Source organism: Podarcis gaigeae (genome assembly GCF_964106915.1).
Source record: "Podarcis gaigeae genome assembly, chromosome: 10".
Taxonomy (NCBI): Eukaryota; Metazoa; Chordata; class Lepidosauria; order Squamata; family Lacertidae; genus Podarcis; species Podarcis gaigeae.
This window is the reverse complement of record NC_139686.1, coordinates 20,505,091-20,523,342: the sequence shown is the minus strand read 5'-3', so window position 1 is coordinate 20,523,342 and position 18,252 is coordinate 20,505,091. Positions and strand designations below refer to the sequence as shown.

The 18,252-nt window shown below is 44.0% G+C and overlaps 1 protein-coding gene across 2 annotated transcripts in view; it reads left to right on the top strand.

The window, feature by feature from the left end:
* Nucleotides 1–18,252, top strand: part of SYT10 (synaptotagmin 10) — a 42,345-nt gene that overhangs the window by 15,464 nt on the left and 8,629 nt on the right. For both annotated transcript variants that reach the window (XM_083700541.1, XM_083700542.1), the window contains 3 exons: nt 21–381; nt 12,795–13,359; nt 16,949–17,069. In XM_083700541.1, the coding sequence (XP_083556667.1) occupies nt 21–381; nt 12,795–13,359; nt 16,949–17,069 (1,047 nt within the window). The remainder of the gene's footprint in view (nt 1–20; nt 382–12,794; nt 13,360–16,948; nt 17,070–18,252) is intronic.

Below are 18,252 nucleotides of genomic sequence, written 5' to 3'. Positions count from 1 at the left end.
TGTCTTCTTGTTCTTTGCAGACATCTCTGTCAGTTTGCTTGCAGTTGTCGTCAGCTTCTGTGGGCTTGCCTTGCTGCTAGTTTCACTTTTTGTCTTCTGGAAGTTGTGCTGGCCGTGCTGGAGGAGCAAGCCGATGACATCGAACGCGACAAGCATCCCTCAGAGCACCTCCAGCGCTCCCACTGAGTTTTTGGAAGCTAATGAGAAAAAGGAAATGATTAAAGAAAACGGGAAGCCCTCCACGAAAATCCTTGAGGCGGCAATGAAAATTAGCCACACTTCACCTGATATTCCAGCAGAGGTCCAGAATGCTCTGAAGGAACATCTAATCAGGCATGCACGCATGCAAAGGCAGATCACTGAGCCTGCATCCTCATCAAGGTAAGAGAAATAGAAGCTAACACTTTTTTAAAAAAGCACCTAAGAAAGACCATTTGGCTGAGAACTAAGGAATGAAAGCAGATGAACATCACATTCTTAGCCTTGTGCCAAGGATATAATAGACGCAGGAACAATAACCCTAGTTATTTTTCTGACAATTTCAATCAATTTTGTGTGTGTGTGTGATTGGCAGGTTTACATAGGTCATTTTTAAAGTCTATATCTCCCGAGCACATATATCCTTATTAAGGAAAGAGACCGTAGCAGTAAATTGCACATTAGAGTTGCTGATATAATTGTACAGTGAGGGGCAAAGCTCTTTTATATCCTAATCCCAACCATGTTTATTTGGTTACGTGCCCAATTAAAACAGATTACTGTTTGCCGAAATAATAGGTTACCATGGTATGCAACCTGCAACCGTATGGCAGACCAGTTGACTGTTTTGTCCTGCAAAAAATAAATAAATTGATGACTAAGATCTTGCCACACCTCATCAGAAATCTGGGGGAAACAACAAGAGAGTAGTTAAATGTCCCTAACCACTTAGCAGGATGACACATGGCGTATAACTGCCATAACAAGTGTTTCCCCACCCACAACAAATAATTTTTCCACTTGGAAAATGTTTGCCTGTGTTCATGCTCTGACATGGTGATTTCAGTGACATTCCTTTCTAAATCAGTGTGACTCAGATTGCAGCATAGATATCAGATACTAGTTGCACAATTCATAAAACATTACAGGTTTCCAACTTATGCTCCAGTCCTAGGCATGTTGCTCGCTATTGCTTGCTTGTTTTATTTGACACATTTATATTCCAACCCATGCAATTACAAATTTTTGTGACATCACTAGCAAATATTACATAACGTTTCCAGTCCTCCTTAATTCAAAGTACTTACTTTGAAATATCCCTGAAAGCTCTCATATTTCAAGGATGGGGAGAGTGCATGAAAATATGAACATCAATAAAAGGTGGTGTCATGTTATTGTTGTGAGGGCCCCATAACAGTTGAGGCACAAAATATGTAAAATGAGACACAATACTGGAGCAATTTCAAACTTAACTGCTCTTAGTGATCAAGTCGTATTTGAAAATAACAGCAACTCTTTTAACAGTTAACATTTCCATCCTTAACTGACATCAAGACATCTCTGAGAACAATATCATTGCACTTAGTACCACCTGTAGCCTTCAATCAAGGAAAGATTTTATGAATAGAGTGACAGAGGCATCTAATTTTAATGCACAAGGAACATCAAGGCGTGAAATACACATGTCCTCCTCTGCAGATGAAAGAATTTAAGTAACGCTTTGTTCAGACACAGAAAGAGAAAATGACAGCTAGGAAGTGACAAGTGCCATGAGTGAAAAGTGCCATGAGAACAAACAGATAATCATAGATGCTGAATGTAAAAGTTCTGACTTTCTGCTTAGTGAATTATTTACAGTGGTACCTCAGGTTGCATACGCTTCAGGTTACATACACTTCAGGTTACAGACTCCTCTAACCCAGAAATAGTACCTCGGGTTAAGAACTTTGCTTCAGGACGAGAACAGAGGCCTGTAACCTGAAGTACCACTGTACACATTAACCCACTGATGCATTTAAATGCAGTGGTACCTCGGGTTAAGAACTTTGCTTCAGGATGAGAACAGAAATCGTGCTCCGGCAGCGCGGCGGCAGCAGGAGGCCCCATTAGCTAAAGTGGTGCTTCAGATTAAGAACAGTTTCAGGTTAAGAACGGACCTCTGGAACGAATTAAGTACTTAATCCAAGGTACCACTGTATATGATTCGGTTTGTATACAAAACATGCTGAGATACATTTAGACCAATGGCTCATGCACCCTAAGGTGAAATATCATATACAGCTTAAAAAGGTAAAGGTACCCCTGCCCGTATGGGCCAGTCTTGACAGACTCTAGGGTTATGCGCTCATCTCACTCTATAGGCCGGGAGCCAGCACTGTCCGGAGACACTTCCGGGTCACGTGGCTAGCGTGACGAAGCTGCATCTGGCGAGCCAGCGCAGCACACGGAAACGCCGTTTACCTTCCCGCCAGTAAGCGGTCCCTATTTATCTACTTGCACCTGGGGGTGCTTTCGAACTGCTAGGTTGGCAGGCGCTGGGACCGAGCAACGGGAACGCACCCCGCCGCGGGGATTCGAACCACCGACCTTTCGATCGGCAAGCCCTAGGCGCTGAGGCTTTAACCCACAGCGCCACCCGCGTCCCCTCATATACAGCTTACACTAGACAAATATCTTCCATTTGCTTGTATAAACTCTATACACACGGAATAATACGCATCAGTTGGTTAATATTTATTTTATAAAGCAATTGTTTTAAAGTATGCTCAGTGCGTGGAAATGGACATGTATTAAAAATTTATAGGCTACCATGACTTCTGAATTTACAAAAGCATTTACTTTTGCACTTGTTGACCAGGGAATATGCATTCTTGTTCTACATTTACCCATCTGAGTTCCATCAGACCCTATCGCTGAGGGGGTCCAACCCCATGCATCTCAGATCTCAAACAGACAGACGTCTGTCAGGATGTCAGGAGCATTGGGGGGGGGACCCATAGCAACCCTACATTTCCCAGTAATGCTGGCATCAGCAGCAGCCGCCACCTCCAGGCACCAAATCTCCATCCATCCATCCTTCCCTCCCTTCTGCAGCTGGTATCATAGCTTCAGCAAGTTGAGTGGCTGGATGGATTAGACAAGAGACAGAAGCTGGTTGAAAGTCCTTGGGTGGGTAGGCAGAGAGGGAGGGAGGAGTTGAACCTCTAATTAAAATCCAAACTGAAGAAGAAGCGCTGTGTGTGTGTGTGTGTGTGTGTGTGTGTGTGAGAGAGAGAGAGAGAGAGAGAGAGAGAGAGAGAGAGAGAGAGAGAGATGCTTGCCTCAGATTTACAGCTCATATTTGTGGCAAGTATTATGACTAACGCTGAAGCTCAGGGAAGTCTCTGTTGGTAGCTGGTTTGTTTCCCACCATAGCTGCCAGTGCTATACCATATCTTCTTCTGTTATGTATCTCTGCGTGACAATAATCTTTAGAAGCTGAGGTACTTGCCTGGAAGCTAGTTTCAAGGTGTTGTCAGCAACGTGTTGCACCTTATGTGCTAGGATAACAAACAGTGGTGTGTGCCTAGGCCTATGTAACCCTTTCTCGGCAAATCTGCCAAATTCTCCCTCACATTCTGAAAAATAATAATAATTTATTATTTATACCCTGCCCATCTGGCTGGGTTTCCCCAGCCACTCTGGGCGGCTTCCAACAAAATATTAAAAATACAATAAAACATAAGACATTAAAAACTTCCCTAAACAGGGCTGCCTTCAGATGTCTTCCACTGGAATCACTGTGTCACTAGCAAGGATGTCTTTGACTGACTCAATAATAAAACTGACTAATGAACCTAAGTAGTTTCCACTGAAAAGCAGCTTAGATAACCTCACATCATGATGTTTCTAGACTCAGTCATCTAATATGGAATTTCACTGGTATAGCTGGGGGGGTGGGGAGAGTTGAATGTGAGAAATCTTAATTGGAACACTTTACATCCTCTTTATGTTTTATGCTATTAAGGAAGGGGCCTGCTTATGAAAAGAAATCATTTTTCAAGTCTCTGGATCCCCAACAAGCAATAAATGACACCAGAATAAGTATTTCCACTTTGCTGTTGTTTATCTCCAGAGTGCAATTTAGCTTCACTTGAGAGTCCATGGGAGGCTGAAGAATATCCTTGTTGATATGGGGGGGGGGGGGACACAAAGAACCAGACATTAATGGCAGGAAAGTGCTTTGGGGGCAATGTATCTTAATCCACTGCACCAAGGCGAGATCAACAGTGTTTTCTCCAAAAATAAAGTGAATTTAGGAGTGGAGTGTTTGAACATGAGGGGCAAAAGACTCTCAACCCTTGGCGTAGCCAGCCCAATACATTTTGAGGCCTGAGGCAGAGCATCAAATGCTGTCCCTCCCCAAGTCAAGGGACATAACCTGAGGGAAGCCAAATGTGAGAGACTCCCTCACTGAAAATGGAAGCTCAGTAAAGAGACCATTTTTCTGGGTGTTTAAAACTATCCCTGTGAACAATGTGTCAGGGAACTGCCATCGGAGAGTCAGGTGGTGGAAGGGCTCAAGGAGGCTAAGAGACCCTCAGATGCTGAGGAAGGAACCAGCAGGGGGAGAGGGAGAGTTCCTGCAGAAACTCAGGCGGAGGGATGGCTCCAAGATGCTTCCAGTGAGAACAGCGGGGAGGGCTCAGGACCTCTGCTGGGGACGCCTACTCCGCGCAGGAAACTGTCACGCAGAGAATCCAGACGGAGAGTTTCCGTTAAGGAACTCTTATGTTGGCGTAAATTCCGGAAGCGCCCACTGACGGATTCTGCCAGCGATTGAGGTAGCCATGCACCCATGGCTCCGCGGACTGGGAGAGTTTAGAAACTGATTTGCAGAGCCTGGAGGGCTTAAACGCTTACGCACGAGTAGCCCCCTTAATCCCATAACACAATGGTAGAGAGGCCTGCTCTAACTGTTTGTGGTAGTATTTCTTTATTAAATTGCAGCCAGTGAAGAATGTCTTGTGTTCACTTATTATCCCCCACTCAGAGGTTCAATGTTATGTGGAAGCACTTCTGATGCAAAGCTAGTTCTTTTATTTATTTGCACGCAAGGAAAGTTTTAAGCTTGATGGTTTTTCATGTGAGGCGCAATGCTTCGTATCAGGCAAACAATCTTCACCAAAAACTTTAAAATCTTAATCAGCACCCTTGTTTACCACTAGTCTCAGGATAGACTATTTCCACCTTGAATGGCTGTTAGCATTCCTATACCAAAACACTCTCACAACCCCTTCTAGGATTTTAACTTTCCTCTCAGACTGGGTTGCCCTGCCTAGCTGACCCCTAATCCTTATCAGAACAGGTCCCCCTCTCCTGCATGCCCCTATCTCTTTAACTGTCAAGTCCTGAATTTTTGACTCACCAGTCCTTCATGATTAACTGATATTCTGACTAGCTCTGATTAATTGCTGGGTCGCCAGCAGGCTGACTCAGGGCCTGTCCATCACACCAAGGTATTTTGACAGCCAAAGTAAAAAAAAAAAATGCCCTGGGTTCTGGAGAGCGCCTCTCTAAAGTTTCATAGCTTGTTGTAAAACATTACAGCAGAAGGGGCTAACCTATGGATATTCAGATGTTGTTGGACTCCCAGCTTCCAACAGAGGTAGTGACCTCTAATCATTGACCATGCTGATGAGAATTGAAGTCCAACAACATCTAGAGAGCCACCTCTGCTTTAGCCACTGCAATAGCAGTGGTGGTGCAAGAGCTTTCTGAAACCAACCTGCCGACAGTGCTTTGCTCTGTAGAAGGAGCTTATGTACCTCAGAACAAGACATGAGCAAGAAGGTCCCTGAGGTGAGCAATGGAAGGTGGAGGTGCCGCTGCTGGAACACACATAGGCCGACTTCACCTCAGGTGCTGAAATGTCTTGCATTAATCCTCCCAATCTTTCAGTAATATGTGGTAGTTCATGGGCTTTTTGTTCATTTCTCCTTTTGTTCATCATTTTTAGCCACTGTAGCAAACCACAGCAGCAACTCACGCAGCCTCACAGCCACAATGCCCAGAATGCCTTGCTCTGAGTAAATACCCCCTTGACCTTTCTAAGGGAGAAGGTGGCAGGCCAAGCCAGTGGACCGGGGAGATGCCAGTTTGCCAGGAGGGAGGCACAACCACCTCCTGAGACAATTGCCTCCATTTCCCTAATAATACAACTGCCCCTGGATCTTATGATGTCCAGCCTTAATGTCATTAGGTTTTCTCACAATCTGTGTTTTCCTATTGTACAGACTAATCCATGGAATTTGGAACTCTGGTCTTCCTTGTGCAATCCTGAAATGTGGGTCAGAAGTATAGGGTCCATGCGTAGGCATGCACTGAAACTGCTCAACTGAATAATACAATATGCTTTTTGGATGCAAGACTTTCTTAGTATTCTGACCCAAGAGACCCTTCCATGTCAGAATTCTGGTTCAGCCACTTGCAGCCCCAGCCTGACCCAGACGGAAGGAAAATCTCCAGATACAATTACTAGCAGAGGCATTTTTTAAAAAAGAATGGTGGGGAGGTTAAAATGAGTTTTTGGTCTTTGTGAAGAGGTAGAATAGCAATAACATGCAAAATATTGCAGCCATAATTAATGGCAAATTGTCTGAACTTCTTTGTCCTTGCTCTTAATAGAACAGCCAGGAAGGATTAAATGAAAATCAAAATGGATGGCGACTATTAGAAAACCAAGATTAAAAACAAATGATACCAAATAATACATATTCTCAAGGGGTGCTGAAGGTTTGCCCAAGGGCTCAGCAAGGCAAATTGAATATGTTCTACTTGTTGGACTCGATTGTTTTAACCAATCAAGGAGATTCCTTCCGGAGTTCCCGAGTGAAAATCTTACCATTTCTATAAGTACAAGAAAGCAGGTTTTGAATTAGGGAAAGAGATGCAGAGGCAACACAGAGACATTCCAGGTCAACGTGTCAGTTAAGTCATCTCTCATTCAAGCATTTCTACACATGTTGAAGCTGAATGGAAATCAGTGTAATGCAGAGGTAACCAATGTGCTCTCCAGCTGTTGCTGGACTCATTTCCCATCATTCCTAACTAATGGTCATGCTGGATGTGGCAAATGGGAGTTGTAGTCCAACAACATCCAAAGGACACCACGTCGGCTATCTTTGATCAAATGGAGGCATAGGCAAACTCTGCCCTCCAGATGTTTGGGGACTACAACTCTCATGATCCCTAGCTAGCAGGACCAGTGGTCAGGGATGATGGGAATTGTAGTCCCCAAACATCTGGAGGGCCGAGTTTACCTATGCCTGACCTAATGCCTGGTTCACACATGCCTGTTCAACTACTGGTGTCTCATCACTTGGCTAATAGCATGTGGTGACTCATGGACAGACAGAAGTCATCACTTGATGCATCGGTTAAATATATAAGCAGCTGTTATCTGCTTTAACTGCTATTTTAAATCGGGGGGGGGGGTATGCTGTAATTTATTGATTTGCTTTAACCTGCCTTTGGAGGGTACCTAAAAAGGTAAGCTGGAAATCCATGAAAACGAACCATTAGCAATATACATGCACATGTGAATCAGCCCTGGCACGGGAACAGAGAACTCCATGGGAATATATCTCAAATTGTGAATGACGCAACATTCTATAGAAGTGAGTGTTTTGAGCTCCCCTGCAGGTTCGGAGCATCCAAAACTGAGTCCGTGTGTCTACCTTGCACAATCAACAAATCAGATGAAGCTGAAGGAAAATGCTGTGGGTCGCAGTGCTCACCTTTGATTCCAAGAAAATGTGGGGTCAAGAAGCACTGCCACCAGGCCCATCCTAAGCAAGCAAACTTAAAACCCATCTACCACAGACATGATTGTCTTTCTGAGAACCTCCAAGTCTCCTAGATCAGATTTGTCAAGTAAGTTTTTGGGCAGGGAGGGGAAATGGGCGCAGGGACAGTTGTGGAACAGTGGAGAGCTGGGAAGAGATTGGAAGTCCCTGGATAAGGGTGGGAGCAGTTTGACTATATTTAGTCTTCTGCGTGCCTTCAAATGTATGTAGAGGGTGGCTAGGGATGCACAGAACCTGCTGGAGGAATCCAGCTGGCTGTTTTCCATTGCTTCTCTGCAGCCAATTTCCATTTTAAAAAATCCACTGTCTGCATTGAAACTTTGCTGCCATTCTATGAGCTTCCAACCTTAACCAGGTTGCCAGGTGTCTGAAGGCTTTTATAGTCCAGGATCTAAGTGCTGGCAAAGGTTGCATTTTTTAATTCACCCGGGGAGCCGGAGAGATGAAGCAGTGCCCCGAGCAATACAACAAATCAGAGTGCAGTGCACCAGCCTGGGAAAACAGGGCAGCAGGTGTGAGCCATTAACGTTGCGGCATCCCAGCTACCTAATTGGCTGCGCTTCTGATACTTCGGCGCAGCAGTCACACGAAGGCCCATTGTTCCTGCAGACTCAGAAAAGCATTCCCATGTTGCCATGGGAACGACGGCGAATTTAAATAATTAACGCATCAATTAGCCCTATCACTGAAATGTTGTGACTCGGAACCCGTGCAAACTGCCATGGCATCGGGACATTGGCTTACTAGAGCGAAAGTGCCACTTTACATTACACCCGCCTGGGAATAACTGTTAGTGGCATATATAACATTGCAGCAATTCAAAAGATGGGAGGGTATGGCAGAGGGAGATTGCAATTTAGTGATTACATCATTCTGTGTTTTGAAATGGGCGTTTTGAATTTCAACGGAGCATTTGGCAACTTGGAAAAGACATCTCACATTCCACTGAAAGGAAAAAGCAGGGGGTGAACAGATGTATGTTCTCTTTCAGAAACAGGGCAGCTGAAAATGACTGTGGCAATATAAAATCATAGAATTGAAGAGTTGGAAGGTGTACCCCAAAGGCCATCTAATCCAACTGCAATGCAGCCACCCACAGTTAGATTCCCTGACAGATGGCCATCTGTTCAGAAACCTCCCGTGAAGGAGTCCGTTCTGAGGGAGTCCATTCCACTGTCAAACAGCTCTGACCATTGGAAAGTTCTTCTTTCGTATTTCTTGTAGTTTGAATCCATTGGGTCAGATCCTGCCCTCTGAAACAGCTCAAAACAAAGTTGCTCCATCTGACAAGCCTTCAGATATTTGAAGATGGCAGTTGAATCACCTCCCATATCACCATCAAAGAAAGACAATCGTAAGACCTTTGCTTTTTAATCTATAGTCTGTCCCATTCCAATGGCTCAGACTGAGAGATCACCTTCTTCTTCTGCTGCTGCTGCTGCTATTATTATTATTGCAAAATATTCATGATTCCAATGTCCAGACATGAATGCTGTTGCTTCTCAGGGGCACTGACTTGGGCCCCAGATTATGGGTGCCAATGGTGCCCACAAAGTAATGTGATGTCATGATGTCACATTATGTCAGAGTGCCGCAGCAGTGCTTCCGAGGCTTCGCGGGGACTCAGAGCTCATGTCAGAGGTCTCACACATGACTTCATGAATACTGGAAGTCACACAGGAAGCCTGACATGGCCTCAGACATTGATTCCAAGGCCCCAGGCACCCAGGGTCCTGCAGAGTTGACACCAGTGTTGCTTATGTCGTGAAAATATAGCACCGTCCATGCACAAGAGGTATCCACAGGCTTTGGGAAACAGTAAGTTTGCAAAAGTCCAAAAATTAGACCCAATGAGGAGAGGGTCTGCTCAGCTGACTGTAAAGGGGGAGGAATGGTAAATCAGGTGGGAGAGGGAATGGGATTGAGTATAACAGACCATGATAGAGAGACTGAAACAGTGAACATGAACACACCACAGTGCACCATGTTAGTGCTGGTCTCATTTGTAAAGAATCCTAATCAGTAAAAGCTAAAAGTGAACAGGCTAAAACAAAGATAACTTAAAACAGCAGAGCATTAAGTTTTCTACTTGGCTGAAAACGGGAAGAGAATGAGCCTGTCGCATCTCCCAAGATCACGGCTACGAGCCCCATACTGGGGCATTGCAGGGGCTTGGAAGAGATTGCCCTTGTGGTCTCTTCCACCTTCTGTGATTCTATCTCCCCATTCCATCATTTGAGTGCCAGCACCCGAAAACCCCTTGTACTTGCCCATCATATTTTCAGCAGAGATGGGACAGAGGGCAGGCCCTCTCGTGCCACTCTCAGGGCTTGGTCAGGGTCACATGGCAAACGATGGTCCTGGGGGTGACCTGGCCCTGGGCTGTCATGGACTTTTCAAAGGAGCCCTTCAGTATGAGCCTTCAGATTGGTTACTTGAAACAGACAGCAAACATACCTGGCGTAGGTTCAACATTCTATGGCCCAGTTCGTGAGCAACATTTTGGATAAGCTGCAGCTTCTGCAGCCACACAGAACATAAGAGCATGAGAAGAGCCGGCTGAATCGTGCCAATGGCCTATTTACTCCAGCATCCTGTTCTCACAATGGCCACCCAGATGCCTGTGGGAAATCTTTAAGCAGGACCTGAACACAAGAACATTTTGCCCTCCTGCGGCTACCAGCAAGTGGTATTGCAGTAGTTCAGTATGGATGCAACTAGGGCATAAATTGTAAAGGTCAGGTCCAGCTATTCTAAGTAAGGCTACAGCTAGCCAAAGATGCATAAATCCCTCCTAGCTACCTCCACAAGCCTGACTATACAAACATACATAACTAAACTAATATTATTACATATTTGATTCCAGGATGCTAAATGTGTTCCTTCTCAACCTAAGGGTTGTTGTCGGGGAGAAGAAATGGGATATTCACTGCCTTAATAACCTTGGGGTAGGATACGAATGTAATAAATACATGAAATGGGTGCATAAGCCCAGAGTGCATTTACATATCGATAAACCACAGCTGATTGTTGCATCTGAATGCAGTCAGAGTGCTCAGATGAAATGTGATGAAGAGACAGTGGGAGTAAACAGGTTTACATCTGTGCGGCTTCCACTTAGTTCAGTCGGACATTCCTGTTCAACAAAAGATGGCTACAGTACTTGAGGGTTTTCCATTTAGCAGACACTCTGGGTGTAAATGGAAAGAGTGCTTTTTCATGAAGTACAACACAATAGTTTCCTCATGGACAATTTGTACTCCCGGTATGAAAGAGCGAGTGTCACAGCTGGGTCTCTTCTTTATTTCAGTGCACTTTAAAAATGGAGAACCTGAAGAGTGCTAAACTGGATACAGCTACTTTCCTTCCCCATGCATGGATAACAGGGGACATGCAGACAAACTGCCTCTTAATGACAGTACATATATGTCCTTGCAAAAAATAACAAAGTACAGGGTTTTGTTCTTGCAAAAAAAGAAAAGTGGGTTTTTAATTAAAAAAAAACACCAATGTTTTAATTAAGCAATGTAATCTCCAGTGCAAAGTATTCAACAGAAAACTTGAACATTGTCCCCCCCCCCCCCACCTTATTGAATTCAGATCCGGCTAAACAGCAGTGGAATAGTTACCTTTGTAACCTGCCCTCTACTGATCTTCTCCTGCTTCCATTCTCATCCTTTTCTGCATATTAAAAAAGAAAGGCTTCATCTCTCTTTTAGGTTGTTAACAATCAAGCAAACAGCGGAGCTTTGTGGAGTTTGTGGCACAATCAGGTTTCTGGAAAAGCTTCAAATTAATACGGATAGCCATCTTATTAATGAATTGGACCCAGAATTCTTAAATGTCACTGAACTGCAACTCCCATCATCCCTGGACATAGGAACCAGCTCCTAGGGGCCAAGGTCTCTTCACACACACACCCCAATAAAATACTTGAGGGGGCTGCCCCCCCAAAGTCAATGGGCATTGCCATTCAAATGGTGTATGCGTGCCCTGTCATGTGATTGATTATGCAGGGCAGGACTTATCCCACCCACACAATAAAAAATCAGGTTTTCACCCTTGTCCCTGGAGATCTTGTTTGGTTAATTCACTTGTAATGGTTATCATTTGTAGCAACCAACAATTGCCTGTGAGGTGGGAACAGACTATGTCCAATACATTCTCTCACACATGGGTAGGCAAACTAAGGCCCAGGGGCCGGATCTGGCCCAATCGCCTTCTAAATCCAGCCCATGGACGGTCTGGGAATCAGCATGTTTTTACATGAGTAGAATGCGTCCCTTTATTTAAAATGCATCTCTGAGTTTTTTGTGGGGGCTGCCTGGTGTTTTTACATGAGTAGAATGTGTCCTTTTTAAAAAAATGCATGTCTGGGTTATTCGTGGGGCATAGGAGTTCATTCTTCTTTTTTCAAAATATAGTCTGGCCCCCCACAAGGTCTGAGGGACAGTGGACCGGCCCCCTGCTGAAAAAGTTTGCTGATGCCTGCTCTCACATATCAGCATTCCTCAGTGGTCTCTGCCATGGGTCTCAGCTTCTCTTGAGCAACTTGACACTCTCGTTTTTGCCTTTTGCTGCTCTAATACACACTGGCCAGAAATAGGGTACCCATTTTCCATCAAGATTCTTTTTTCTAGGTTAAGCATGGCCATTCCCTTCAGTCTACCAAATAGGATTTGCTTTCTAAACCCTTTGTAATTTTTGTAGCTCTCCTCTATATTTGCTGCTGCTGTTGTTTGTTGTTGTCTTCCAAATTGTCAACATTCTTCTTGAACTGAATCATTGAATTATCTTCCTGGATTACCTAGTGTTGTTAGTAATTGTTCTCTCCAGAGAGTTATAACAATAATGGAAACTTGTTAAATGTGCGTGGTTGATTTACTCCTCTCATTTTTAGCTATATGAAAGTTATTCTCTTTCCCTTTGAGATTATCAGTGTTAATTTCTTTGTCTTTGCGCATGCAGGCACAATTCCTTCAGGAGGCATCTGCCAAGGCAAATGCAGGTGTCCAGCATTGATTTTAACATGGGGACAGATCCTGTTTTACAAAGAGGGGAGACAACAACCAGCATTGGAAGGATAAAACCGGAACTTTATAAACAGAAGTCTGTGGATTCAGAAGGCCAGAAAGAGGATGTGAAAACTTGTGGGAAACTCAACTTTACCCTTAAGTATGATTATGAAAATGAGATGCTTTTGGTTACCATTGTCAAAGCCTTGGAACTACCAGCTAAAGACTTCACTGGTACATCAGATCCCTATGTGAAAATCTACCTTCTTCCAGACAGGAAAAAAAAGTTTCAGACACGGGTTCACAGAAAGACGTTAAACCCTGTCTTCAATGAAACCTTTCAGTTTCCTGTAGCCTATGATCAACTTTGCAACAGGAAACTACATTTCAGTGTATATGATTTTGACAGATTTTCTAGACATGATATGATTGGAGAAGTCATTCTGGATAACTTTTTTGAGGTCTCCGATCTCTCTAGAGAGGCCACAGTATGGAAAGACATCCATTGTGCCACTGCAGTAAGTAGCATATCTCAAAATGTGATACGTGATATAAAAAGATCATGAATTATTGTACTTTGTAGGACAAAGATCATTTCACCAATATACTAAGATTCAGATGCATACTGTACTTTCCCCACATTAATAACTGCCAGATAGAAAGATGGTAAATATCCTGCACTTTACAGTTGGGAGGAGAGTGTTCAGTGCTGTCCTATCTCAGATAAGAACGTTAGTGTCCTGCTAGTTCAGATAGCATTCTGTTTTCACAGCGGCCAACCAGATACCTTTGAGAAGCTCACAGGCAAGACATGAAAACAATTGCACTCTCCCACTCCTGTCCTCTCAGCAGCTGGTATTAAAAGGTATACTTTTTCTGATTCTCAAGGTAGTAGTACACAGTTATCATAACAGGCAGCCATTGATAGCCCTACCCTCATGATTTTGTCTAATCCCCCTTTGAAGCTGCCCAAGTTGGTGGCCATCACTACAAATTCCACTGCTTTAACTAAACACTGTGCGCATAAGTACTTTTGTCTATTTTACAAGAGAGGGGTTAGTTATGCCTATCCACTTTCTCCACACCATAAAGAAGTATTGTGTGAAAAAGTACTTTGCTTTGTCTGTCCTGAATCTCCCAACTTTCAGAGTCATTGGATGACCCCAGATTCTAGTATTATGACAGAGGGAGAAGTTGGGCCTACCAAATTTCTCCACAATATACATAATTTCATACAACCCTGAAATGGTTCCATTTATTCACCTTTTCCCCAGCTAAGCTATAAAAAAAACTCCAACTACTGTAAGCTTTCCTCATGGAATAATTGTCCATCTCCTTGATCATTTGTCTGCACCTTTTGTAGATCCCAGTACAGATCTTTATGGGATCCATTGTTTACCTCTTTCCCATATAAAAAACGGTTCATCTATTCCTAATTTTTGTTTCATTAACTTTGAACCAGTCACCACCATTAAAAAATCTCCCATCATCCTTTGGCTTCTCAGCTGCATGTTGTGAAGGAGAATAGACAATGTCCATGAGAGTGTCATTGAGAATGGACAGACATGGAGTCTGTCATGAAAGAAAATGTCCTTGAGGCAGTGAAGGAGTATGATGCTCTTCACACATTGGGAGCAGGATGTGTGCAGGATGGAGATAATCTCTTTCTGATCACATTAGAAATGTCTGTCCCTGAAATCATGATTTTTAATCAATCAATTTACTCTTAGATATCTAAAAAGAAAGCAATACATTAATGTCACACTGATCTTCAAGGATGAAATAAATGGGCCACGGGTAACAACATAATACCAGGAAAATCCATAGAATGAACCTCAGACAATTAAACAGATATCCAAAAAATAGGGTTGTGTACAACTTGGTTTGACTCACAGCAGACTCACTGAAATTAATAGACCTAAGTTAGTCATGTCCATTTATTTCAATGTATGAAATTTCAACAAGCCTTTTAAACAAAGATCTGTCCCAGTCTGGAATTGTTTAAAATATGTTTTAATTCTTTTAGCCCTTGTATGTTTGCTGCCCTGAGTTCCATTAATAATACAATGACATACCCTCCAACATCCTGCTGATCAAAATCAGGATGCTCGAATTTTTTTGGTCCCAAGTTCTCATGGGAGTTAGCTGACATCCCTCTTAGCAATCACTAACTGATGGCCACCTCCCTCTCCCTTCACCCTCAAATGCTGAAGGCAGTGTGTCATTTGGGGGGGAGAAAATGGTGCACCTCACCACCACCACTTTTTTAAAATGACACCACCACACACATATGCCCTGAAACAACACTGTGCCTGGGGCATTCAAGGAAGCAGAGAATGACAAGTGCCAACCAGTAGCTACCAAGAGCTGCTCTTCAGTTATTAAAATAAAGTCCAGCAACATCTAGAGAGCCACAGGTTCCCAGCCACTGCTCTAAGCATCTCTGAGATACTACACCAGTGTTTCAATGAACTGAATATGGAGAAAACGGTACACAAAAAGAAGGGGATAGTTTCGTTATAGATAGCACTCCTCAAATATATAGGGGTGCCACATTGATATGCCTGTTCTAGAACATACAAATAGGTGTCAGCCCAACCTAATGCTGTGAATTTAAGGGTCTACTCAGAAGTAAGTCTCATTTAATTCAGTGGAGCTTACTCATTTAGAGGCTAGGCTTGCAACTTTAATCCATGCCACACTGCAGCTTTCTCCATATCCTTTGATACGCCTGCGACTTAAGTATATACTGCATCACATTAAATACTTCAGATTGCAAGGCTTTCAAATTACATCTGATGGTTCTTTAAAAATATCAAAATGGCCCACCGGCATGAAAAAAAGAGTGAGGCCATCATACCCTATACAGAGCCTCAAGGATCATCCAGTGCTTCATTTTGAGCAAGACTTTTGTCCTCTAAAATAGAACACTATCGTTAGAGACCTGCTAATACGCATGCAGCTGAACATTATTGCTGTTCTTGCCTTCTGACATTAGTACAAGTGCCTTCAGCTCTCCGAGACACACAAGACCAATTATAGTGTGTGGCTTACTGTGGCTGTATCCTGATTTGCTGGTAATGAACTGCTTTTTAGAATTTTAAATAATAACCTTGCCGCTTCGCGGAAAAAGAAGAAGCACGGATTGAGAGCTCCAACCTTTCAGCTGGAAAAGAGTTGCTGTGTGCAGCAAGCAAAGCTTTCTCTGTAGCTTTAGTAACAAAGGTCAGAGTGGTTATCCGGCTAGCTCAGCCTACTCTGGGTGGCACCTGGTCTCCAGGGTCTCGGGTGGAGACCTTTTATTATTTTGCACCACTTCTATATGATCCACTTAATTGGAGATGCCAGGAACCGAACCTGGCCTTTCTACAGGCAACGCAGGCCCCCACCCCTGATCTAAGGTTTGCAGCCTTCAAATTTGTGGGCTCTACCTTGGGGAGTTTTACTAAATCATCAACAACCAGCCCAAACCAGGTGCAAAATAGTGGTGTAGGGGATGGGATGAGACGTACACTTAGAATTAAGGAGCAGGATACATCTGTTCATGTGGCCTGCACAGAAATGTTATATAGTAATTTGCCAAAACTGAGCTCAGAGTCATTTCACCCAAATATTCATTTCTGGTTGCCCCCGTGAAAACCTTTCTTTCAGCAGTCTACTTTAGCACCCCCACCCGCAGGTTCTTTTTGCAGTTACTATCGTTAAACAACTGGAGGAAGCAGGAAGCCCTGGCGTCCCCCTGACTAATCTACTACAAATCACCCAGAAATAGTTGACCGGCCCCTGTTCTCCAGTGCCTATTCGTTTCTTGTTTCATCAAGAGCAGTTTACTCCTTTCAGTGGCAACTCCAGGATTTTGGAGGCATTCAGGCTTCTTGCTATCAGTGGAGTCCATGAACTCCTAGCTGTTCAACACAAGAATCAGGGCATGCTGAGTAGCCTCAGCCTTGATGTTCACCACATCTGTTGCCCCTTTCTCCACCCACCACTGGTGTTGAGGTCCCCCCTTCCAGAAGGTTGCCCATGAAGGAATGTGTCCCTCAAGCTGGAAAAGGTGGCCCATCCCTGTTATAACCTATGTTTTTTGTTTGTGCTTGTTTTTTTCAGGAAAGCATAGATTTGGGGGAGATCATGTTTTCCCTTTGCTATTTGCCAACAGCAGGGAGGATGACCCTCACAGTCATCAAATGCAGAAATCTTAAAGCTATGGACATCACTGGCTCATCAGGTAAGTGCAATGTTCCTTTTCGCTTAGCTTCACCTGTGGGTGGTGATGACTCTCTGGGGAAGGGCTCTTACCATCAGGATTTCAGGGCATTTGATCTTGAGTTCACAGATGAGGAGAATTAAACAATACGTGGATCTCTTATGTTTCTTTCCTTCACTTTTGAAAACAAAAAGCAAAACAATAGACAGTCTGAGTGGAAGCAACTGCTTAGCCCTCTCCTTTCCTGTCAGTTCCCAACACCCACAGCTCATAATTGCCTCCCCCAAGCTACTTTTTCTTGAGCAGGGGAAAAGATTCAAGGGAGAATGAGGAATTCTGTATCTTCCCATGCTTGCTTGATTGATTGATTGATTGATTGATTGATTGATTGATTAAGATTACTCTGAGCTGGAAAAGTACTAGGGGACACCCTTCTTCTGCCCAGATGAAACCTTCCCTCTGTTTGCTTTGGGTTTAAACAATGTGTGAGACTCTGCGTCATTTTAGCTTTCGGATAACAAACAAAGGAATACCATCATGTGCTTTATTTCCTCATTCCAAGACCTTGACATATTCCTGATAAATGTCACTTAGTGCACTACAAACGCCATTAGCAATGTTCTTAACTTGTGACGGCTTCTGTGAATTTTGCAGCCGCTTTAGGATGCAATTCTATACATGCATACATACATACATACAAGTAGGTTCTGTTTAGTTTGCTGAATTAGTTTGCTACCCACACTTCCATTTGTTCTGTGTTTTCTTCTGCTTGTCTTGGTGCAGGTTAGTACAAGTTTTGGCTGGGATTCTGAGTCCTCATGCCACACCTTACTCTGCAGTGGTATAGCGTGGATTGCCGTCACCCAGGGTGGGGCAAGTGTTGCATCCCCCTGGTGGACTAGGCAGAGGGGGGTCACACAGAGCCCACAAAGGGTGAACAGAGCCCAGGAGGCACTTTCTCACCTTCTTCTTCCTCCCTCCTTAGTGGGTGGCAGTGGCAGTGCCTTCCCCCTTCCTCCCTCACAGCCAGGCTGGTTGGCACGCAGGTGGCAGTGGTGAGGCATGGGGGTGGGGGCACACTGGCACTCGCATTGGCAGAGCTTGGGACAGCCCTCAGGCAACCCACCGTTGCCCACCAGCCCTGCCCCCCCCCACTGCTGTTGCAATGGTAGCTGCTGGTGCCTCCCACCGCTCCTCTGCTTCT